This window comes from Equus asinus, chromosome 11 (genome assembly GCF_041296235.1).
Source record: "Equus asinus isolate D_3611 breed Donkey chromosome 11, EquAss-T2T_v2, whole genome shotgun sequence".
In the NCBI taxonomy this organism is placed as follows: domain Eukaryota; kingdom Metazoa; phylum Chordata; class Mammalia; order Perissodactyla; family Equidae; genus Equus; species Equus asinus.
Window position 1 is genome coordinate 32,298,207 of NC_091800.1, and position 25,927 is coordinate 32,324,133.

At 36.2% G+C, this 25,927-nt stretch overlaps 1 protein-coding gene across 2 annotated transcripts in view; it reads left to right on the forward strand.

The window, feature by feature from the left end:
* The window catches only part of VWA8 (von Willebrand factor A domain containing 8), a 357,448-nt gene that overhangs the window by 39,551 nt on the left and 291,970 nt on the right, over window positions 1–25,927 (forward strand). For both annotated transcript variants that reach the window (XR_011492999.1, XM_014866869.3), the window contains exons 4-8: window positions 632–742; window positions 18,327–18,494; window positions 22,704–22,868; window positions 23,235–23,284; window positions 24,033–24,141. Coding sequence is in view for 1 of the 2 variants with exons in the window: in XM_014866869.3 (XP_014722355.3) it covers window positions 632–742; window positions 18,327–18,494; window positions 22,704–22,868; window positions 23,235–23,284; window positions 24,033–24,141 (603 nt within the window). In the remaining variant the exon portion in view is untranslated. The remainder of the gene's footprint in view (window positions 1–631; window positions 743–18,326; window positions 18,495–22,703; window positions 22,869–23,234; window positions 23,285–24,032; window positions 24,142–25,927) is intronic.

Below are 25,927 nucleotides of genomic sequence, written 5' to 3' on the forward strand. Positions count from 1 at the left end.
TCAAGTGTTTTTTTTGTGTGTGTGTGAAATAATCCCCTTGCCCCTTACGTCTTTTCATCCTTCTCCTTTTCGTCTTTCTTCTTTTCCTCTCTAAATAGCTGTGTATGTGTCTCTCCCTTCTGTTGACCTGACTGTTGGTATTTACCTTATTTTCACATTTGGTAAAGTATCTAACATATTGTATACAGTAGGTAAACATTGGTTCATGGAATAAATTAATTTAAATCACTCTTTTAAAAAAAATGAACATTACTTACAGAAATGGCTATCATTTGTGGGAAAATGAAATAATAACCAAATTATTACTCATGATATTTGAAAAGAATTCTACAGGAGACATTAAGATTTATAAGATCTAATTTTGATTATTATTGCTTAAGTAGTAAATAATTATTAAGTGGTGAATTATTGGGTGCAGTAAAAGTAGAGCTCTGAGGAGAGATACTTAACATGTTTTGATTAATACTGACTTTATTGCATTTTTCTTAAAGCTGAGACTCAAAACGTTTTAATTGAGAATTGTATTTAATATGCTCTTCTCTAGGGCAGTGGCATTGTCAGATAACTGGCTCCAAAGCATATGTTTGGAATTTTATTTTATTTTGGAACAATTTCACTCTCTGTTCTACAGGAGCTGACCCAACGGGAGGTTGAATACATTGCCCTGTCAAGAGACACCACTGAAACCGACCTCAAACAGCGTCGAGAGATCCGTGCAGGCACGGCGTTTTACATCGATCAGGCGAGTTCTTATCACACTCTGACATGTGACTGTTTACTCCAGGTCTATATGAAATTGATTTTTGAAGTAGAGAGTAGCTAATGTAATAGTGAAAGATAGATGTACTGTGCTCTCTCTAGACAGATTTAATTTAGATTTTTGGTTTCCCTGTTCTTGGAAATGCCTTCTTGTTTAGTACTAAATGAGAAACCGTGGGTAAAATTAATGATTCTAAAATGTTAGCTAAAGATCAGTATGCTGATTTCTTAATTTTCACTTGCTTCCTACTACTTACCTATGGAAATTTGATTTTTTAAAAAAGAATGAAGGAGATTTTAATATAGGAAATTCTCTAGCACACTTCTTAAAATAGTCTCAATCTAAAGGTCAAGTAGGTAAAAGTGAATTAAATATAGTGAAATAAAATATATACTTCGGGGAACTACAGCTTTTTTGAAGGGGGTTTCTTAGATACAGATTACCAATGAAAGTACTATTTTTTTTGCGGGGGGGAGAAGATTAGCCCTGAGCTAACTACTGCCAGTCCTCCTCTTTTTGCTGAGGAAGACTGGCCCTGGGCCAACATCCGTGCCCATCTTCCTCTACTTTATATATGGGGCACCTACCACAGCATGACATGCCAAGTGGTGCCATGTCCACACCTGGGATCCAAACCGGTGAACCCCAGGCCCCTGAGAAGCAGAACCTGCGAACTTAACTGCTGCACCACCAGGCCAGCCTCGAAAGTACTATTTTATGAATATTATAATGAAGCTTGTTACACATTTCTTCAAATACCTTGCTTAAAATGTTAAATATTGTTCTTCATTAGTAATACCTAGTAGAAAAAAGGGCAGAGACTTTAAATAAGCAATTCATAGAGAAAACATTTCAAATGTCCGATAAATTCATGACAAGATGCTTGACCTTGTGTACAAAAATAAAAATTAAAGCACTAGCGAGCTATTTTTCTCTCACCTATCAGATTGGCAAAGATTAAAGAATTTGCTAATGTCCATTGTTGATGAGGAAGAAGAGATGAGGAAACAGCATTGCTGTTGGTGGGAGCATAAATTGATGCAATTTGGAAAGAAAATTTGGCAATATCTAGTGAAAGAAAAGAAATACATTTGGACCCAGCAGTTATGTGTCTGGCAATTTTTCTTCCAAATATTATTTACACAAAGCATGCAAAGTTATATATACAAGGATGTTTACTATAGCACAATTATTATAGCGTAATTATAGTTTATTATTATATTTGATATATAAAACTGTACATGAAAACTATAATGTACATTTAGGAGACTAATTAAATAGATAATAATAAGTAGAATTCTCTGTAGCCATTAAAAAGAATGAGATGAGTCTATTTGTAGTGATAGGAAAGAAGTCCAGGATATATTAAGTGAAAAAAAATTGAAGTTGCAAGACAGTATATATAATATCCCATTTGTGATAAAAGAAAAAAAGAAATGTATAAATGTGTCTACATTGAAAATTTCCAGAAGGATGCACAAGAATCAGTTAGCAGAGCTTACCTCTCTGGAAGTATGACTGCATGTCTGGGGTCGGGTGAGGAAGGAACTTCCATAGTCCTGTAAATTTGAAGCTTTCCCATGAGCACATTATTACTTTATAATTAAAAGAGTATAATTGTTAAAAGAGTATAATTGTAAAAAACACTGAGTGGAAGAATTTTTGGATACTAGGATGTTCACATTGTCTCATAGATTACTTATTAATTACAAAAGGAAAAATGTACTTAAAATGGAGAGATTTGACCACCACTTTAAACAATGGTGATAAACTTAGCATCATATAGTGGGAAAATCTGAGAAGTTCAGATTTCCAGTTGTTAAAAAGTAATTCTTCGTGGGTGAAGCACACAAGTACATTTTAAATCCATTTTATTCACATAATGCCAAAGGTTCACTTCATAGATTATTTCTAACTACAAATGGGAAAAAAATCTACCATTACAATGCCTGTTTCTTTTCTGGACCCCCTGAGGATGAGAATGAAGAGATGAGAAATGAGCTGGGGTAGTGAGGAAGTGAGGAGAAGAATTAGAAAATGAGACAGCCTAAGTAGAGGTGAGGCAATTGGAATATCTGGGGATTTTCATGACAATGAAAGAAGTGGCTTTGTTTGGTAGAGTTTGGATTTAAAAACATTTTTTAGGCCTGGCCCGGTGGCGCAGCAGTTGGGTGCGCACGTTATGTTTCAGCAGCCTGGGGTCTGCTGGTTGGGATCCTGGGTGCGGACATGGCACTGCTTGGCAAGCCATGCTGTGGTAGGCTTCCCACATATAAAGTAGAGGAAAATGGGCATGGATGTGAGCTCAGGGCGAGTCTTCCTCAGCAAAAAGAGGAGGATTGGCAGCAGATGTTAGCTCAGGGCTAATCTTCCTAAAAAAAAAACTTTTTAAGTGAATTTTATATCTGGATTGATTGTCGCAATGCAAATAGGAAGAGAAAGTGAATTTTTATAGTTTATTATTTTAAAGACAGGTTAAAACTTTGGCTATTCATAAATCTCGAAAATTAGGTTCTTTTAGGTAAGTAAATTTATTGACTAGCTAAAGCTTTATTTCTTGAAACATGAATAAATTATTCAGATGAAACTCTGTAATATTATCTACTCCCTGCCATTCTAAAAAATGTATTTCCAGATGATATCTATTTTACAATTTATAAAATATTTAAAGTGCAACATAAATGAATGGTAGTATTTTATACTTTCATGTTTTATTGGTGAATCCTACTCATTATGCTGAACACATTTATTTAGGATGTTGTAATGCACTGACACCTTCAGAGCCTGTGATTGAGTTATAGGAATGTTGGTCCTTTCTCTAAGTTGCTTCACACTATTTACTGAGATTGTATCTGATTTTCATATTTTTTCTTCCATCTCATTTCCTAGCAGTTAATATTCCTTATTGTTTGCTTGTAGTCAGATCCCATCACTTCCTTGCTTAAAGCCATCCTATCACACCCAGAGTAAAATCCAAACCCTTTAATATGGCCTATAATAACCCTACAGGACCTAATCTTGTCTTCTTCATCTGCTTTCCCTCCTTCTCTTGCTTTCTAGGCTTCGGCCACAGTGGCCTTCTTGTTCTCTTAAAAATATGCTTTCCAGATTCAGAGGCTTTGTACTTAATATTCCTCTGCTTGGTATGATCTTCTCCCAGAGCTGTATATTCCTGCCTCCTCATCATTCAGATTATAAATTCTGGGCACATTTTAGCTGAAGTCATCACTGATCATGCCCATCCCCTTTCCGAGTGTCCTGTGTTGTCATTTTACACAATGTAATCTTCAGAGCACTTATCACTACCTGAATTTACCTGATTATTTCTTTGTTTCCATGTTTATTGTCTGTCCTCCCCAATAGAATGTAACTATCTTTCTTATCTCTGGCACGTAAAAACTTTCTGAAGTATAGTTGACACTTACATTTTTTGATAGATTTCTCCTTTGGATAATCAACCTGTTAAAATTTTAAGTAAATTAGAAATAAATAAGCTCTGAATAAGACCAGAGAGTTTTCCTATGGAAAGGATATCTGTCTTTTTGACATGTGTTTTGAGTCATCAGAATAACAACTTCCCATCTGACTTCTAGAAAGATGAAGTTGCCAGTTGATTGCCAGCTAGTCATATGTTTGTTAGACTGAAAGCTCTTTATATTTATTTTATTTAGAAATTCCTTTTATTTATTAAATATTCTTAACCATTGAATTTCATGTCTGGGCTCAAGGGAGAGGCAGTATCTTCATTTACCATCAGGTGATGCCTGTGACCTAAGTCAGCCAGCATAGATGAAAAACTACCTGTGGCCATCTGGTGGGTGCTGGGAGAAAAAGTTTGGGGTTTTCAGTGTGGTTGACATTGTATGCACATATGGCTGATGTCCAAGTAAACTAATTGGCATTTCAGCTGGAAACCTTGGCAAAAATCCCAAATCTGACTTGGGGATCATGGCCATTGACCTCTTCACTTATTTTCATGCAAGATTAAGGATGACTGATGATAAAGTCAGAGGTTAAACTCAACTGCTGCTCTTGAAAGTCAGAATGAGTTTAACGATATATAGTAGGGAATTTGTTCTTTCAAAATAATGCTTGTTTTCTGATTAATAAAGTTATAAATGCTCATTTTGTATATATATATACATATATACTATATGTATATATGTATATATATACACACTAGTGTATATATATAGTATTTATTAATTAAGAAATATTTATTGAAATGACTGGTATGTTTCAGGCACTATCTAGGTGCAGTGAACAAAAGAAACAGAAATTCCTGTTATTATAGAGCTTATGTTTTAGAGCGGGAAACGAAATAAATGTGGTAAAGAAGGATGGTATAATAGCATAATTGTTATGCTGAAGAGCATAGGGAAGAATATAAAAATTACTTATCTTCCCCTTCAAGATGAACAGTGTGAATATTTTTCTGTATTTCTTTCTATTGTGCCTATATGCATATCTTTTTAATAGTGTATAATAAATAATTCTTATAAAAATTGTATACCATGTATATAACGTTTTAGAATCTGTTCTTTTAAAAAACCTGACATTTTGTCATGAACATCTTCCTGTGACATTAGATATGCCTCAGTCTATGCCTCAATTGTTGGTCATTCAGGTCCTTTCTAAGTTTTTACTGTTATAAATAACACTTTGGTGAATATCATTGTATTTATATCTTGTTATTTCTGATGATTTTTTTAGACTTGAATGCTAGAAATATAATTACTAATCAAAAGGTCAAGACATTTTTGAAAGTCTTGATATATATTGTCAGTTGCTTTCCAGAAAGGGTACTCTAACTCACTCTCATCAGGGCACTATGAGTGATTGTGTCATGGATTCGTGTCAATATTGAGTATTTCCATGCGTGTACTTTGCCAAATTGATATGTTTTAGTTTGCTTGAAAAATTACTACCCAGGCTGGACCTTTTTTATGTTTATTGGCTATTGCTTCTGTAAGATGTCAATGAATTGAGTGGATATGGAAAAGGAGAGAGATACTGATGAAATAAATAAGTTATAGTCTGTTAAGAAAATGTTGACGTTGACACAATGCTTGTCCAAGTAAATGCCATAACTTATCAACTTGTTGATGTGAAGATAATTTAAATATTTTTTATGCAGTTGCTTTGCAGATTATAAATTAAGCTTTTTATAAGGAAGGATTTGTTACAGGAAAGAAATATGAAAATTTACATGAGTGATATTATGATGCCCATGGAGAAATAAGGAGACTAAGATATTTTGCTACCACGTTAACTTTATTTTGCCTCAGAAGATAAAATAACCTGAATAAAGCCTAAGTCACTGATATGGTAACCCTTTAAAAATTAATCACTGTCCTTATTATTTTTCTTACCTTACTTGTTGATGTTCTCATCATTAATTCTGTTTATTGCCATGTTACTCCAAAGCACTGGAGAGGAAGGTTTTTAAGTCATTATACAATTGGTTGCATTACTCAAGGATAAGCAAATACAAACTAGCTAAGCTACAAATAAATTACATTTAGGTTTTATGTCTGGTTGAGAGGAGACACTCTTTATCCTCAAGATAATTTAGGAAGTAGAAAGCCAGGATGGGGAAGTTTAAATAATTTTCTTTAACTTTTTCTAAGCCAGCAACTCTTTTCCCAGTGGAATTGTGTTAATTTGTTTGACAAGATACTGTGAAGTTCCATAATCTACAATATATATTTAATATTAAATATAAAAATGCCTTTTTTTTTTTTCGGTGAGGAAGATTGGCCCTGAACTAACATCTCTTGCCAATCTTCCTCTTTTTGCTTGAGGAGGATTGTCGCTGAGCTAACATCTGTGCCAGTCTTCCTCTATTTTGTATGTGGGATGTCACCACAGCATGGCTTGATGAGTGGTTTGTAGGTCTGTGCCTGTGATCCAAACCGGTGAACCCTGGGCTGCCGAAGTGGAGCATCCAAACTTAACCACTATGCCACTGGGCTGGTCCCTAAAAATGTATTTTAACAGTTACATACTATTTTAATGTATTCTCTTCTGCTTTGGATTATTCTTGATTCTCTCTCATTATTAATAGGAAAAAAAAATAAAGATTAGGTTTTTTTAATGCACCCTGTAAATATTCAGATCATCAAAAGCAACTCTTAATAAGTTGAATAATAGTGCTATTGATCAGAAGATGAGATTTTTATCTTGTCTAACTGCCTTTTACCTATTTTAGCAAATAGGGAAAAACATTTACTTGTAAACTTAATCCCTTTTGTGGATGCTGAAATGTAGTCACTGTTAAAACTACAAAGTTGTCTTTCAGGGGCTGGCTCCATGGCCAAGTGGTTAAGTTCGCGCGCTCCGCTGCAGCGGCCCAGGGTTCAGATCCTGGGCGTGGACATTGCACCGCTCGTCAGGCCACATTGAGATGGCGTCCCACATCCCACAACTAGAAGGACATGCAACTAAGATATACAAGGTGTACAGCGGGGGTTTGGGGAGATAAAGCAGGAAACAAACAAAAAAAAAGATTGGCAGCAGTTGTTAGCCCAGGTGCCAATCCTTAAAAAAAGAAAAAAAAAAAGGAAGATTGGCAACAGTTGTTAGCCTAGAGGCCAATCTTTAAAAAAAAGGAAAAAAAAAAAAACAAAAAAAAACTACAAAGTTGTCTTTCAGAAGTTCATTCATAAATTATTCGGAATTTTTGAAGCATCTCCTATGCAAACAAGGCTATAGAGAGTGACTGAATTCTGGTACTTGCACCAGACTCTGTGCAACCCTCTTGGAATTCTGATTGTCACTTGGACAGCTGGAGAAGGTCTCTCTGTGTTTACCCTGGCCTCTGTGTTAGAACTCAGGCTTTGGCTCCTTACAATGTTGTCATCTTTCTCAGGCCAACTCTTATTTACTCATAATGTTAAATGTCTGACAAATTTATATAAATCATTTAAAAAAATCAAGGGAGATAAAAATAACTTGTTTTTCAGTTTTATTGAGATGTTGAGATTGACATACAAAAACAACTTTTATTGAGGAGATGTCTGTTGTGCTAGGTGCTTTATATGATTGCATTTAATCCTCAAAACACCATTAGAAGGAGATGACCTCCCCATCTTATAGGTGAAGTAACTGAGTCTTAGACGACCATGGTTCATACAACTGAGAAATAGCAGAGGTGGGATTTGAACTAGAATCTGTGCAATTCCAAAGTTTAGATTCTTACTACCATATTATTCTGTTTCCCTGAAAAAGCGATGATGATGATGACGACAACAGCAACTGCAAGGACTGTAGTATTCATAATAATAGTAGGTAATAGTTTTTTTTTAAAAGCTTACTATGTGCCAGAGCTTATCTCATTTAATCTTCACCAGAATCTTTGAGATAAGTGCCCTAGTTAGCCTAGCTTTAGAAAGAAGTGGAGGGTCAGAGAGGTGAAGTGACTGACCTAAGTCACCCATAGCACATTAGTAGTTGAGCAACCAAAAATCAATGTGACCTTATTCTGATATACGTATGGTGTTTTTGGTGAGGAAGATGGGCCCTTAGCTAACATCTGTTGCCAATCTTCCTCTTTTTGCTTGAGGAAGAGTGTTCCTGAGCTATCATCTGTGCCAGTCTTCCTCTATTTTGTACGTGAGACACCCCTGTAGCGTGGCTTGATGAACTGTGTGTAGGTCTACACCTGGCATCTGAACCTGTGAACCCCAGACTGCTGAGCCGGGGCTTGCGAATTTAACCACTATGCCACCAGGCTGGCCCCTTGTTCTGATATTTTAAAATAACTTGAAATATAGTTTTTTTCATTTTTCTTTGACTCCCTCAGTGCTGTTACACTGTAGCCATTTTGAGTCATTTGAAGCTCTTTGGAATCTATTTTCATTAAATCATGGCTACATTAATAATAATTTATATTTTAATACGTTCAACAGCTTTAAATTTTTTTCCCAGTACCATTTTGATTCTTCAATTGTTACATTGTACCCTTTGAGGATATTCTCATTTAGTAAATGAGGACACAGACTTCCACATTAATTGTTTGCCTAAGGTCTTTTATCAAATCAGAGGTAAATCTAGAACAAGAGCTTAGACAGTTTTTGATTTTAGGTCATGCAGCTGCTTTTATTTTGAAATCCTTCATGTCCACATGTTGGGTTGTTAAAGCTGTGATATGAGAGGGCTGGGCCAGAGGGATCTTGCTGCATTTTTAATGAAATTTCTGTTTGAGAAAATTAGGTCTCTGGAAGTTCTGTAGCTTGAAGGACAGGAAAGGATCCTTATGGTTAAAATAATTTCTACTTTGAGGAATGACCACAAGTATTCATTCCACATTAAGTATGTGTGCACTACTCCTTTATTTATTTTAATATTTCATGAGAAAAATGATATGGTTATTTTATTTTAAAATTTCTTATAGAAAAATTTCAAAAAATAGGAAGCCTAACTCTCATGCTGAGAATTGAACTTGTTCTATTCTGTTCTTGAAGTGTGGTCATAGATAACTATTATCCTTCGTATAAAAATTCTTCCTCAACTTATATAACAGCATCTTTTAACTGAGTGGTTACATTTTTATTCCATAAACACTAAAAGCCTGCTGTGAGTCAGTTTTATACCAATATGATATAAAAGACAGGTTCTCATCCATTGAAGACCTAAGAATCCTGCTGGGGAGATGAAATTGGTATATGAGAGAACTAGGAAGACCTCAGTGTTGTGGTTTCACACTTAAGTGCTGAGCAAACAGAAGGCAAAGGGAGCATCAATGCAGGAAGGGTAAGATACTTGGACCTCTGTTGGGCAGAAAACTTGTAATATTTTTTTTCTCTCCAGTATCTCCAATTAAATCTGAGATTTGTGTATGGTACTTTACATTGTTGTTTTATTAGGGTATTTAGTAGATTTGGCGTTTACTGTATTCAGTTGTTTATTTTCAACGTTCTTCTCTACAGATATGATCAGATTGCACAGATCAAGTTTGACAGTACTGACTAAAGTATTTTAATCATTTTATAGACTATTTTAAGGAGGAATCAGGAAGCAAGGTGATACCTGAAATAGTAACTTATATCTGAAAATTCCATGGTTCAGATTTTGTTACCAAAGTGCATCTTCTTAAGGGTTTCTCCTTTTAGCCAGTATTCTTGCCTGTATTTAAAATTTTTAATTTGCACATCCTCTGGGTCTGTAATCATGTAACCAAAGGACAAATTGGGAGGAAAGTTAAAAATCTTGGGTGATCCTTTCCATGTCAGTTTTTTCCTTTGTTTTTTTTTCTAAAAAATTATACCATTCTTATAAGTTTATAGTTCCCTGTTTATATTCTTGTCTTTGGATTCAATTGCACTGTAAAGCATCCATTTTCATTGCCGCTTAAATTGTGTGTAAAATAATTTAATATTGAATTAATAGGAAAAAAGCCTGGGAGGATTTTTTTTATATTCTTAATAAAGTTAAGTCACATAATCATGGATCTTGTTGCTAAATAGACTTCACAGATGGCATGATTCAGTCTCTAACCTCTGGCAGGTAAAATATCGTCACCTTGAGGACAACTGTCTACAGATATTGAAATACGGTGCCTGCTCCAATTAGTTTTTTTAGTAAAAATGCAGGAAGTGAATGAAGGCTCTCATTGGGTTGGTGGCAGTGAGAATGGAAAATGGTGGTGGATGCATGAGATATTTAGAGGTCACATTTGTATTTTTTTAAAAATCAGAAGTAATGAATCCTGAGTGGTAGGGAGAATCAATGAAACTTTAATTGAAATAGACATCATGTAGAGGACCTGGTTTAGGGAAGAAGTCATGAGCTTGATTTGATTAAGCATGTTGAGATTGAGCATCCCTATGGAGATGTTAAAAAGATATTTGGAAATATGACTCTGGATTTTAGGAGAAAGGCTAAGGGCACATAGTATGTTCCTCAAGAATAATGAAGTAAAGGAAGTGAAAAAGTGTTATCTATTATTGTACTTAATGTAGCACATAACACAAAGAGTCTGCCATTTAATGAGTAATCAGTGAATGAATGAAGAGTTTGGGGAGTAGGTTAGATCTTTGCCAATGACATAAAAAATAAGAAAGGAGGAGGGAAAAAGGTCAGGAAAGAACCTTGGGAAATGCTGCTTTTTAGAGGACAGGAGGCAGAAGAAGGGCCAGGGAAAGCCAGGGGGAAAACCAGCTTCTAAATGTCCAAGATAGAAGATAAAGCACAGGGAGAATCAAAGGAAGAGGGCTGAAGAGAAGGAGAACATGAAGATCAAGAAAATGCCTGATTTTTGATGCTTTCAAGTGAGTAGTTTCAGTAGAATAAGGGTGAAAGAAGCTTATTAGAGGCAGTGCGTTTGTGGACTATTTTTCAAGAGGCTTCAGGATAAAGGAAGGGATAAAGATAGGATATGAAGCAGTATCAGGAGACTGTAGATTTTCTTAAAGTACAGACATGTTTTTAGAAGAGAAGGACTTTGAAAATGTATATAATAGATGGTATAGTTGATAGAAGAAGATTTTGGAGGAGGTGAGAGGAGACGCCACTAAGCTTGAAGTAGAAAGGGCTAGTCTTTGAGCGGTGGGAATGTGTGATACTTTGTAAAAGAGAGAAATCAGAGTAGAGTACAAAGATGAAGACACAGAGGCACTGTGTGATGGAAAAGAGGAAATTGTCATGGAATCTCAATTCAGATGACTTTAATCATTATATTAAAATACTGGGCAGGGTCATGTGAAAGAGTTGAAAGAGACTTTGGAAGCTTGGCTTGGCAATAACTTTTACAAGCGGTGAAGGAAATACTTGCTAAATAGCAGTGAGGATTCAGCTAACGTTGAACAATGTGAATTTGTCATGGCCTCTCCTCATGTCTTATCACAGATTAATATAGATTATTATAGAGCTAATGGGAGCAAATGTTCCACCTCTAGAACATTATCATTGTCCACCTCAACTCATCCCATGGGATTATGAATTAAGTACTTTTTATGATAAGGTTCTTAAAAGCAGAAGCATATTTACTTGGAGTTTAGTGGTCAGATAAGAAATGGTATAGTCTTCTTATTCTCTTTCCTTTGCTCCTTAGTCCTGGAGAGGTGGTGATAGCTTTTTCAGTAAATGACGTATTGTGGACCGTTTTACAGGTCAGTAAAGCTAGAGCTATATCACTATTTTTAATAGCTGTGTAATAGTCCATCATGTTGGTTTGCCACAATTTAGCTTGCCAATCCTCCAGAGATTGGCATTTGAGTTCACATTTTTTGGCAATTATAAAACAGTGCTTTTGGCCATATATGACAAAACCACAGCTAACATCATACTCATTGGTGAAAAGCCAAAAGCTATCCCTCTAAGAACAGGAACAAGACAAGGATGCCCACTTTCACCACTCTTATTCAACATAGTATTGGGAGTCCTAGCCAAAGCAATTAGGCAAGAAGAAGAAATAAAAGGGATCCAAATTGGAAAGGAAGGAGTAAAACTGCCACTATTTGTAGATGCTATGATTTTATATGTAGAAAACCCTAAAGAATCCACCAAAAAAACTATTAGAAATAATAAACGAATGTAGTAAAGTTACAGGGTACAAAATCAGTTGCATTTCTATACACTAATAACGAAATAACAGAAAGAGAAATGAAGAATATGATCCTGTTTACAATTGCAACAAAAAGAATAAAATATCTAGGAATAAATTTAATCAAGGAGGTGAAAGACCTACACCAAAAACTGTAAAATATTGTTGAAAGAAATTGAAGAAGACACAAAGAAATGGGAAAATAGTCCATGCTCATGAATTGAGAGAATTAGCATAGTTAAAATGTCCAAATTACTTAAAACAATCTACAGATTCAATGCAATTCCTATCAAAGTCCCAACAACATTTTTCACAGAAAGAACAAAGAATCCTAAAATTTATATGGAACAACAAAAGACCTCAGATAGCCAAAGGAATCCTGAGAAAAAAGAACAAAGCTGGAAATATCACATTCCCTGATTTCAAAATATACTACACAGCTATAGTTATCAAAACAGCATGGTACTGGCACAAAGACACACAGATCAATGGAATGGAATTGAGAACCCAGAAATAAACCCACACATCTATAGATAGCTAATTGTCAACAAAGGAGCCGAGAACATACAATGGAGAAAGGAATTTCTCTTCAATAAATGGTGTTGGGAAAATTGGAAGCCACATGCAAAAGATTGAAAGTAGATCATTATCTTACACTATACACAAAAATTAACTCAAAATGAATTAAAGACTTGAATGTAAGATGTGAAACCATAAAATTAGTACAAGGAAACCTAGGCAGTATGTTCTTTGACATTGGTCTTAGCAATATCTTTGCATATCATGTCTGTTCATGCAAGGGAAACAAAGGAAAAAATAAACAAGTGGGACTTCATCGAACTGAAAAGCTTCTACATGGCAAAGGAAACCATCAACAAAAGGAAAAGGTAGCCTACCAATTGAGAGAAGATATTTGCAAGTCATATATCTGATAAGGGGTTAATATCCAAAATATATAAAGAACTCATACAACTCAACAACAATAAAACAACCCAATTGAAACATGGGCAGAGGATCTGAACAGACATTTTTCCAAAGAAGATATACAGATGGCCAACAGGCACATGAAAAGGTGTTCAACATCACTAATTATTAGGGAAATGCAAATCAAAACCACAATCAGATATCACCTCACACCCATCAGAATGGCTATTATTAGAAAGCCAAGAAATAATGAGTGTTGGAGAGGATGTAGAGAAAAGGGAACCTTCATACATTGCTGGTGGGAATGTAAACTGATGCAGTCACTATGGAATACAGTATGGAGAGTCTTCAAAAAATTAAAAATAGAACTACCATATGATCCAGCTATTCCGCTTCTGAGTATTTATCCAAATAACACAAGAACACTAATTCAAAAAGATGCATGCACCCCTATGTTCATTGCAGCGTTATTCACAATAGCCAAGACGTGGAAACAACCTAAGTGCCCGTCAACAGATGAATGGATGTACAAGATGTGTTAAATATATACAATGGAAAACTACTCAGCCATGGAAGAGATAAAATCTTGCTATTTCTGACAACATAGATGGATCTTGAGCATATTATGTGAAGCAAAATAAGTCAGACAGAGAAAGACCAATACCATATTGTTACCAGCAGGGAAGAGAAGTGGGGGGAGGGCGAAAGTGGTAAAAAGGCACATTTGTTCCGTGACTGATGGTAATTAGACTTTGGGTGGTGAATACGATGTAGTCTATTCAGAGGTCGAAATATAATGATTTACACCTGAAATTTATATAATGTTATAAACCAATGTTACCTCAATAAAAATGGAAAAAACAATGCTTTCATGACTGTCTATGCCTCATTGTACACTTGTCTGATTATTTTCTTAAGATAAATTCTTTGAAGTAGAATTGTTGGATTAATGAACATAGCCGTTTAAATATTTTATATATATCTTGCTAAATTATTTTTTATAAGATTGTCATTTTACACTCAGACCATGAATTGAGAATGTCTGTTTCCTCTTAAACTTACCAACACTGGGTATTATCATTCTTTTTTAATCTTTGCTAATTTAAAAGTCTAAAGACATCTTGTCTTACCTTATAGCTCTCTGTTAACCAGTGAAATTGAATATATTCTATTATGGTGCTCATTTACATTTCATAGCAGTTACTTGCTAATAATCTGCAAAGTTCATTTTACATTAAAGATATTTATTTGGTCTCTGTTATATCTGTTGCAAATATTTCAAGTTTTCAGTTTGTCCTTTAATTTTTCTGTTTGCTATATGGAAAAATTTGAACATAATCTTATCTATCATTTCTTTGATGATGTCTGCCTTTGAATTATCAGAAAGATTTTCTCAACATAAAGATTGTTTAAAACACATATTTCCAATTACTAATTATATGGTTTTATTTTTACCATTAAATTTTTAAATTCATTTGGGTTTCTTATCCAAATTCTTAATTTCCACTAATTTGAACTGCCACTTTTCTCATATAATAAAATTTTTTAATGATTTTCATTAACTAGTTTTCTTATATAGAAAAAGTAATTCATGTGATCATAGCAAAAAAAAAATCCAAATGGTACACCAGGGCTTATATAAAAGAATCTCTCTGACTCTTTATTCCCATTTCCTAAAGTTTCAGGTTCACAAGTTAAATTTCTAGATATGCTATAGCATACCTTTTTATTCTGTTTTATTAATTTGCCTTTCTCTCTATCATCTTTCTTTCCATCTAATTTTTAAAGTTCCGCCTATTGCTTTCCTTTTATAGACTTTCCTGGCAATGTTTCTAATGGATTATTAAGGGAAAGTTAGACATTTAGAAGGCACTGTGAAACTGGATCCCTGCTTGATTGTTTCTTCTTTTTTTTTTTCTTTTTTTTTCAAGATTTTATTTTTTCCTTTTTATCCCCAAAGTCCCCCCGGTACATAGTTGTATATTCTTGGTTGTGGCTCCTTCTAGTTGTGGCATGTGGGATGCTGCCTCAGCGTGGCTTGATGAGCAGTGCCATGTCCACGCCCAGTATTTGAACCAGTGAAACACTGGGCTGCCTGCAGCGGAGCACACGAACTTAACCACTCGGCCACGGGGCCAGCCCGATGATTGTTTTTTCTTACATTAATATTTATTAGGAGAAAGAAAGAAAGAAAGGACTTTAGTGATTATTTTTTTGTAACTAAAATAAAAAAATGTAAGTAAAACAAAGAGAGAAGTTTAAACTAGAGCTTGTTGTATTTTTTTTAAAGATTTTACTTTTCCTTTTTCTCCCAAAGCCCCCCAGTACATAATTGTGTATTTTTAGTTGTGGGTCCTTCTAGTTGTGGCATGTGGGACACTGCCTCAGCGTGGCTTGATGAGCGGTGCCATGTCCGCACCCAGGATTTGAGCTGGAGAAACCCTGGGCCACCGAAGCGGAATGCACGAACTTAACCGCTCAGCCACAGCGCCAGCCCCTAGAGTTTGTTGTATTTTGAAAACAGTTCAACAAGAAGGAAGTGTCAGAGTTACTAATGACATTACATAGGAATCATAGTATAATTATGGGTTGTGTTGATTTTCAAAGACTAATGAAACTTTCTTGTTAACCTCTCTTTCCAGATAAATTCTGGCAAATGATGAGTTCATTGCTAGTCAGTTGCAGAGATTTCACTGATATGACAATGTACTACTACTATGATCTGTTTCTACTTATGATACTTTTGGCACCAAATGTGTGGGTTTTTCCACAGCAAACAATTCTCCAATTCTCTAGGTGTCCTGCAATTTAGTTCACTTCTGACACTAACTACCCAGAGTTAGTGCAGACCCCACAAGTTAGGGACTCAGTCTCACGAAACTATCCCCACTTCAGATGCCAATCACAAGTTTGAGCCACCCATACTTATGACCGACTGGCTATAAATCAGAAATTCCCACAACCCCCTCCTCTACTTCAGTAATTTGCTAGCATGGACTTAGGGAAACACTTTACATAAATTAGCTGGTTTATTATAAATGGTATCATAAAGGGTATAAATGAACAGCCAAATGACGAGGTACATCCACTGAGGATAGGAAGGGCCCCAAGGACAGGAGCTTCTGTCCCTTTGGAACCTGGGGTATGCCTCAGTTCCGGCACATGGATGTGTTCACCAACCTGAAAGCTCTTCAGACCCCATTGTTTGGGGTTTTTATGGTGATTCCATTATGTATTAAAATTTTAGCTCTGCTATTTCAAACTGTTTAACCTCTCTTCAGTTGTAAAATTGGGTAAAATATTGTATACTTTGGAGGACTGTCATAAGAATTAAATTAAATAACATAAATGGGAGAACCTGATACGTCAGTTATTAACCTCTAGGCCTTACCACTTTCCCACTCAGCAAATAGACCAAACTGTGTCCAACATCAAGTATCAACTTCTTTAGTTTTATTTCAATAATTATGCACTTTCTTTTCTGTATTCCTCTACTAGCTCCTCCTCATCATTTGAACATGCTCAGTCAACTCTGCATCATTAAAAAAATGACTGCCACCATGCTGTCCCCAGCCCAGTCTCCATTTCTAGTAGCAGGCCCCTTCCATCTCCCCTTCCCAGTTATTTTGTAGAATATTGCTCAGTTTGGGTTTGTCTGATAGTTCCTCATGCTTTCATATTGTGCCCTTCTCGGCATATTTTTAGAAGTTTAGTACATGGAATAGATATGTCTCATTACTGGTGATGTTAACTTTGTTACTTGATTAAGGTGATATCTCCTATGTTCCTTCACGCTAGTATTGTTTTTCCCTTTCTTATTTATGAATATCTTGTTGGGAGGTGTTTTGAGTCTATACAAATAATCTTGTTTCTCATGATAATTTTACCCACTGATTTTACCATCCATTGATGATTCTTGCTTGCGACAATTATTATGCTGTGTGCCAAATGGTGATTTTCTATTTCTCTCATTCTTTAATAGTAAAGATTGTTAACTTGAAGGCCCTATCATATATATATACCTGTGTGCATTTTACTCTCGGGAAAAGCAGCATTTATCAGATTTTCAGGAAGTCTTTAGATGGTAAACTCTTTTTCCATCTATCACTACTTTCTCACTTTATAGTCACAGCACCTAGCTCCGTTAGAGTAGATGAAGAGAGACCTTTGTGTCTTTGGCTTCTGTTTCTGATCTCTCTCTCTAGCTTATTCCAAATTCCTCTGAAGAGATTCAATGCATAATAGACTAAAGTATACCTGAGGTGAATAAAAGCAGATCTACAGTGTTTGTTGTCATCCTGTGTTGTCCAGACTTTGTCTTCCCTGGCCCACAGTTGGGAAACCACTACATTTTGGAATATGTATTTCTAGTTTTATTTCAGAGAATGTGTATTTTTATCTCTGTGAAGTTTTTAAAAGTCAAATGCAGTATTTAGTCTGTCTGGTAACAAAGATTGATAAAAATCTCTAGCTCTTTTTTAATAATATTGCCACAGGTTGTGATAACTTAGTTTCTTTTTTATTATGAGCTGTGCTTTCTTGGAGTAAATGGATTCTTGTAAAAGAAAGCCTAATTGAGACATTAGCTGAAACATGAATTTTTATAAGAAGTAGTTTGTGTTTGGATTTTTAATGACCCAGAAACTATTTCAAACCATGGCTTTGACCTTACAGTCTCTATGCATTCTTATCTGACTCTCACAAGAAGCTTGTGGGATAAATAGGGCAGAGTAGTCTTCATTTCTGTTTTCTACTTAAGGAGTCTGTTTTCTTATTAATTATGTTACCCATTCAAAAATAGCTCTTAGTTTTCTATTTCTTTGGGCATATATCTAAAAATGTTACAGCTGAAAGGAACTTAGAGATCATTTCTTCCAATCTCTTCGTTTTACAAATGGGGCAAAAGGCCTAAGGAGAGAAAAATCACTTGCCTAAGATCGCATAGGCAGATAAAGCAAAGCCAAGATCTGGAACCCAGCTTTCCTGATTCCAAGTCCCTGTAATAAGAACCAGAAGTTTGATTTGCATTACAAGTTATATTAAGCCATACTCTGCTATGTTCGATATTCTCATATTGCTTTTGTTTCTTGGAAATAGTGTGCAGTTCGTGCAGCCACAGAAGGCAGAACTCTCGTTTTGGAAGGCTTGGAAAAGGCGGAGAGGAATGTTCTGCCTGTTTTGAACAACTTACTGGAAAATAGGGAAATGCAGCTTGAAGATGGACGCTTCCTAATGTCTGCCGAGCGTTACGACAAACTTCTCCAAGTAAGAAAAGAAAAATTCGGCTGCTGTGTCTTAGCTATTGAGCTGTGAGTAGTGTGCCATTTTTTGTATGAGACATGATTCTATCAGAATGGGGACAGATGTTCAGGTGACCCATTTCTGGCAGATTGCTGAAGTCAAGTCATGTGTTTGCAGTTTTGCAAGGCTCTTCTGTTTGCAGATCATATTAGAAGACCTCTCAGATTTTCTCTTTTTTTTGCCAGTCTAATAATTATCTTCCTTTTTTTCTCTTTTTAATTCTTTTTCCCTTGCTCCCTCCTTTCCTATCTTCCTTTTTCTGTCTCTCAACAACTATTTACTAAAAGCCTAGTGACTTCTAGATAGGCCTAGGAATACAAAGCTGAATAAAGTCCAGTTCTTGGCTTTTAGGAAACTCAAAGTCCAGTGGATATTGACAGAAATGAATAAGATATTTAAAAGATGCCCTAATGGTCCAAGCTACCAGCATCTGATGCATGAGTTGTTGTAAGAGCCTCCTAACTGGACTCTCTGCTTCCCCTCTGGCTGCCTCATAGCAGTCAGTGATCGCTTTAAATCATGTGACAGATCAGGTCATTCCTCTGTTCTAACCCTCTAACGACTCCTTGTTCTTCTCAGAATAAAATCCAGAGTCCTTACAGTGGAATACAGGGTCTTGTATGATTTGGGCCCTTACTGCCTGTTTGGCCTTATCTCCTTCTATCCTTCTTTTATATTCTACTTCACCTACTAGTATTCTCTTTATTATACCTTAAACATGCTGGATAGACATTCTCCTAACTTAGAGGTGTGTTGCACAGGTACTTTGCTGTTCTGCAATGGTTTTCTCCCACATATCTGCTTGGGTCACTTCTGTGCCGCCTTCAAGTCTTTGCTCAAATGTTATATTATCAATGAAGCCTGCCCTCACCCTCCTACTTAAAATTGCAATGTGCCCTCTGCCTCCATACTCCCTTACCCTGCTCTGTTTTTTTCCATAGTCTTCTAACATCCTACATGATTTACTTAGTTAATATGTTTTTAGTTCATTCTCTGCCTCCCTTTACTAGATTATAACTTTCACTAGGGCAGGGATTTTTGTCACTGATGTCATCTCAAGCTCTTAGAGCAATGCCTGGCACTTGGTAGTGCTCAGTAACCATTCGTTGAATGAATGAATAAGTGCAATAAAATCTTTAAATGCTGTGATACAAGTGAAAGAGGGCAAAAACCTGGGAATGTGGGGCTCTTCAAAAGCTTTGGAGAAGGGGGTCATGTAATAATGTCACAAAAGGACAACAAGACAGCCCTTGTTCCTTCAGCTCTGGCTGTACCAGACTGGAGCTCTCCTGCTAACCAAGTCTCCAGGGACAAATGGCTCTGCCGCTGCCTTCTTTCACACCTGTTCTGTAGAGTTGCATATATGCTAATCTTACTATCCCAAGTTGGTTACACATTGCTCAAGAGCAGGATCTGTGTCTTATGCTGCTTCTTGATCCTGCTACCAGGGGACTAATACAAGTCCAGAACACACTAGGTGCTAAATAATAGATGCCCAGAGGTCTGATTGAACTGATGCTCCATGGCTAGCAGAACTAGAAGCATCTCTTTCTGATTTCCTCTGTGTGAGTCTTTTTTGTCAGGTATCTGTCTTGCAGCCCTTTTAGCACTCTGTTTCTTTACTGTTTATGAGAGCTTGTAGTTGGTGTTTTCATGCAGTGTAGTGGTTTACTTTTGGATCTATCTAAAGATGGCATCATACTAATATAATTCGAAGGGGAAAATTGAGGATTTAATCAGTAATAAAAGTTAAATTTGTTTGTTCATATTGTTATAGTTAATTTACTGAAATGACAGCCATTTTTATTTATTTTTTAAAACTTATTTTCAACTTTATATTTTATAAATAATATAAATATAAATATAATAATAATAATTTATGTTTATTTTAACCATAGGTAGATATTATGCAAAACATTTTCTCTTTAGATACTTTCTAATTACAAAATAACTCTTATTTGCCCCTCTATAGTTATTCGCCATTTTTAGTAAATGATTTGGAAAAGAATACTCAGAATATAAAATCATTTTTCTAAGTATAGGAGTTACTTCACAACAAAAATTTTGAAGTATTCTTTATTCATGTAGTAGAATTCTGTGCAAAATTATTAAACATATTACTTCGGATAGGAATTCAGAGTATAGGTTCAAAAGGGTTTTAGTATACAGAGAGTGCTTATTATTATTAAGTGAGAAGAATGTACTACATTGTTTTTTCCCAATGTAAATATCAGTATACATACCTAATTTTTATTGGTAAATGTGATTTCTGTATTCGTGGATTCTGTCTCATGCGAACCTCACAGAATATAGGCAAAATCCCTTCACAGAACAGTACCACCTCAAGACAATGTCTGTGATCAAAGGATCCAACACCATAATTGAAATCCCACTTATTTCTAGCTGGATTCAATATAGTAAATTTGAGTATCTCAAAATATTAGTGATTTTTTTAGAGATGATTATAGTAGAATTTTATTATGGAAACAGATACAATCAGTTTGTATAAACTTTTTTTATATTCTGATTTTCATTTTTGGATAAGTGAAAAAAAAATATTCGGCTCTTTGAAGATTGTACTCTTGGTTTCTCAGACAGGGCTAGATCCAAACTCTTGTTTTCTAGCGCATGTGACATAGTATCAGTGTTAGTACTATTAATTACAGAGGATCATTATTTTGGTTATGCTTGACATAATTGTTCATTATGTTTTAAAATTGTTTTGTACAGTCACTCAACAGACATTTGTCCTATTATGTGCTAGAGGTAATAAATGCTTTGAAGAGCTTGGATCCACCATGAGACCATCACGTCCAGAAGTCAGCACACAAATATATAACGATAGAAGCTTGCGTAGGACACAGTGGAGGGGTACAGAAGTGGTTCGAATGGAGGAAGGGGATTAGAAAGGGGCCCATTTTGATGATGATGTGTGTGCTGAGCTTTGAATGATACTTGTGTTTATGCTGTGCTGAGTGGAAAGGATGTTCCAGGCAAGTGGAACAGTGCTGGTGAAGCAGCTTGATGTGTCTGGAGAGCCACATTTGTGAGATGGGGCTGGAGCACAGGTCAGGGAGGGCAGGCCGAGGGGATGTTGTGCAGTGATTGCTGAGACTGGAAGAATCAGACGTGAATCCAGGCAGGAAAGGCCGTGAGTGTCATGCTAAGAGTTTCCATACTGTCATATGGGCCACACCCGCTGAAGATCTGCTGAAAGCTGAGGACTTGTCTCTTAGAATGTGCACATGCACGTTCGTGTAAACTTTGTAAGCTCCATGGATCCTACAGCTGAGGGCAGTGAAGAACCACTGAAAGATCAGGCAGAGAACGAAGGAGTGGCATTTAACAGGTGCCTGCTATGGACCAGTTGCTTTTACATACATTATCACATTTAGTTTTTCTAACAGCCATAATAATGTTGGTGATCTTCCCACTTTATAGATAAGAAAGCTGAGGCTCAGAGGGTCTAATAACATGCTCTTGGTCACTTAGCTAGAGTTTGCACCAAGCACTAGAGCCAGCATTTATAACTCTAAAACCTGTGCTGTTTCCAGTCTCTCACCTCCACTATGTACTAGCTGCAGGACTGTGGGCCAGTTATGTAACTCCTTTGAACATCAGTTTGTTCACCCATAAAAAGGAATTAAATGTCTGTTTGGATTCTGGTGAAAGTTAAATAAGAAAAATTCATGGGAAGTGCTTACCATGCAGGAAGTTTTCAATACGTGTTGGTTATTACTATTAATATGCCTTGGTAGAAATATACCCATAAACACAGTTATCTATTTAAGGTCCATGGGCAGTGTGCTCTGCTGGTGGTCTGCCTGTCTAGGACTAGCTTTTTATATCCTCTGTCTGGACCAGTATATTTTCCTTACCCTCCTTACTCTGTTCCTCTCTGTTACTGACTAGGGCTTAGAGATCTGACCCACATCTCCTTTGTTCCTGGATGCATTAGCTGCTTCTCCTTTCAACACCAGTTTTCATATTGTGAACCCTCCCTGGCATCCTGATCCTGCTTTCAGTCTGCTGCCTTCCTTGACAGTTTGGCTTTGAGAGTGTTCTCAAATACAGCTTACTCAGCAGTGAGGGCCTGAATTCCTTAGACTGGCAGCTCTTGCACTTGTAGTCTGTATCATTTATGATGTAATTTTTGATCTCTTGCTCTTTTAGGATCATACCAAAACAGAGTTGGATGCTTGGAAGATTGTTCGAGTTAGTGAAAATTTCCGAGTGATTGCCTTGGGCTTGCCAGTGCCTCGGTACTCAGGGAATCCATTAGACCCCCCTCTCCGTTCTCGATTTCAAGCCAGGGATATTTATTATCTACCCTTCAAGGTAAGTATGAACAAGGATAATTTATTTTTTAAACAGTTTTTTTATTTATAATAAATTCAATTACTATGAAAATGTTACTCTGTTCGTAGATGTCCCCCTCAGTAGTTAAAGGAACAAATAAAAGGATGTAGGATGAAGAAAATCTCTGGAAACAGGGAAGAAAAATTATTGTGGCATTATTCTTCTGACAGATTAGAAAAAGGCTAACTTTTCTTTTAGAAAATGACATGTATCAAGATATGATTTTTTTGCTATTCATTACTTAGTGTCTGCTTAATTAAAAGTTGAATTGTGTCTATAAAACATTTGCATTTAATCTGTTACATTCTTTATTAATTGATTTGGTATGTTTCTGTGTTATTTTAGGACCAACTTAAACTGTTATATTCGGTTGGAGCCAATATTTCTGCTGAGAAGTAAGTATTTGAGCTGTGTATACATATATATTTTTATATAAATATCTGGACACTTTAACATTGAGTTTGTTTTGCCCATTCATTGATTGATTCATTCATTCATCCAATAACTGTTCTTTGAAGAATTTTGCAGTAACTGCGGTAACTGCTGCTGATAAAGTTAATGAGACATAATCTCTGATGGCAAGAAACTTAAGATCTAGTAGAGCTTAAAGATATGTGAATACTTTAGTTTAACATAGTGTAGTAAGGGCTCTAATTTCAAAGTATTGAGGCTGTTGTATTTGAGACTTTACAAGGGTTTCAAAAAGGCACTGGCAGCTGATATGGGTCCTAAAGAATGAGTAGGCTTTTTCTAGTTAGAGAATGGAATTAAGGAATTCTAAGCAATTTTTATTAGAGAATGGGATATAAGAGTGTATGCCTCATTCTTGAGGCTGTAAAAAGCTCCTGGTGGCTAGAGTTAAGTTTGGATTGAGAAGGGTGGGAGGTGAGGCTGGCAAGGTGGATTTGGACCATGTGAAAAACCTCACATATTGTGACAGGTTTAAGAAATACGTCTGTGTCTCTAATCAGCTTCTGAGTTTTCAGTGGAATATTATAATATGGAGCTGTTGTTCCTTAAGAATTTAGTAGTAGATGTCATCTTTTTAGATTAATTAAATTGGCCCAGCTCTTTTATATTTAACAGATTTATACATTAAAACTATTAGAATAAAATGTAATGTCACGTATTTTTTCCCCCTAGAGTTTCTCAGCTCTTGTCCTTTGCCACCACACTCTGTTCCCAAGAATCTTCTACTCTTGGCCTTCCAGATTTTCCTTTAGATAGTTTACCAGCTGCAGTTCAAATCCTGGTATGTATAAAATAAATTAATGGCTAGTATACCCAAATGTGGTGAAGAAAATCTAAGAGTTAATCCTTGGGGATTAATCACTTCAGTTTGCTTTGTCGTATTCTTTTATAAATAGTGAAAGATCTGACATTAATTTGTTGTTTAGTACAGTAAACTATGCAGAGACCAGTGACATGTTCTGAGCCCTTAAAGAGCTCACAGCCTTGGAGGGGAGAAGGTAGACGTGCAGCTCAGGTAGAAGTTCCACAGAGGGAAGGAGCACTTCAGCCTGATCTTGCAGAGGTACACTGCAGTGTAAGTTGTGCCTCAGACTTGCCTCAACCTGAGATAGGGGAGCTGGGGTTTTCACACTCTAGCACCATCAGTCATTGGTTAGTGGTCATCCCAGGGGAGACAAATTCCCAGGCACTAGCTACTCTTCCAGCCTGTGAGCAAAGCTGGCTCCAGGAGCTCAAGGGCAGTTTTTTTAAAAAGACCTGCAGCAGCTGGCTCTTGGAAGGGAAAGCTGAAGGGCACAGAGAGGATAAACACAGATCTGAGGGGATTTCTGCTACAGTTTCACAAAGGTCATGACCGTAGTGTCTGGAGTGGTGGAAAGGCCTCCAGGCAGAAGGAACGGCACGTACAAAGGTCTTGATTCACAAAAGGGCCTGGTATCTTTGGAAAATGATAGTAAGTAGTATCCCTAGAGCAAGCATGGATGGTGAAGGGAAGTTAGAACCTTACTGTGCCACCTCACTTATTGTGAAGTGTTTTGCATGGTGAGTGAAATTGTCTGGGTTTTATGAAGTGAAAGAAATGGCCCATCAGACTTTATTAGGTAGGTGAGGTGTGTAGTAAGCAGATACATGTTGGAGGAAGATGCCTCTCTTGGCAGCGAGGAGGGCTGGGGAGAGTGTGGTTGCGCAGGGAGCAAATAGGAAACTGTCCTAACAGTCAGTGAGAGACCTGGCTAAGGAGAGCATAATTCAAGGTGGTGGGGATACCGCCTGGGCAAGAGACTTCCTTTTAAACTTTTGTTGCTACTTATTTTGTGTTTCCTGAGAGTCAGTGAATTAGGTTTCCCAAGTATTGTTTATGCTTCTATCCTAGAAGAACTCTTATCCTATTTATCACGTCTTCTACTTTTCAGTCTTTTTGTTTTGCTCAGAACTTTTTACTTTGATAATTCTCAAATCTAAAAAAAAGTTAAAAATAGTAAAATAAACATCTATAATCCTTTCAACTAGAATCATCAATTTTTAACATATTGCTGCATTTGTTTGCTCTTTTTGTTTCTGAACCATTTGAAAGCAAATTGCTGTCCATAATCTTAAATACTTCAGTATGCAACTTCTAGGAATTAGAACATTCTTCTATATAACCAGAAGACCATTATTATACCCCTCAGCATATTAATAGTAATTCAATGATAGCATCTAATAGACAGTCCATACTGAAATTTCCCTAATCGTCCCTGTTATTAGACTTTTAAAAGAATTGGGAAAGCAGCTTGATTTGGGGGGAAGATTTTAGGATAATAAACACTTTCTAACTTTGTAGTTATAACTGTGAAGCTGGGTGAATGTGGATAAGATTAACTCAAGATTAGGAATAACGGTGAAGAAGGTACTTTGGGATGAGTAGGGTAGGGAAATGTGTTCAGATATGTAGTTTCAGACATGCTGAATGGGCGTATAGTCACATCTCATGGGAAGTTGACAGTTCAAGTCTAAAGCTCAAGAAAGAGGTCAGGACTAGAGACAGAGACATGGGAGCCACAACGCATAGGCAGTTGCTGAAAAAT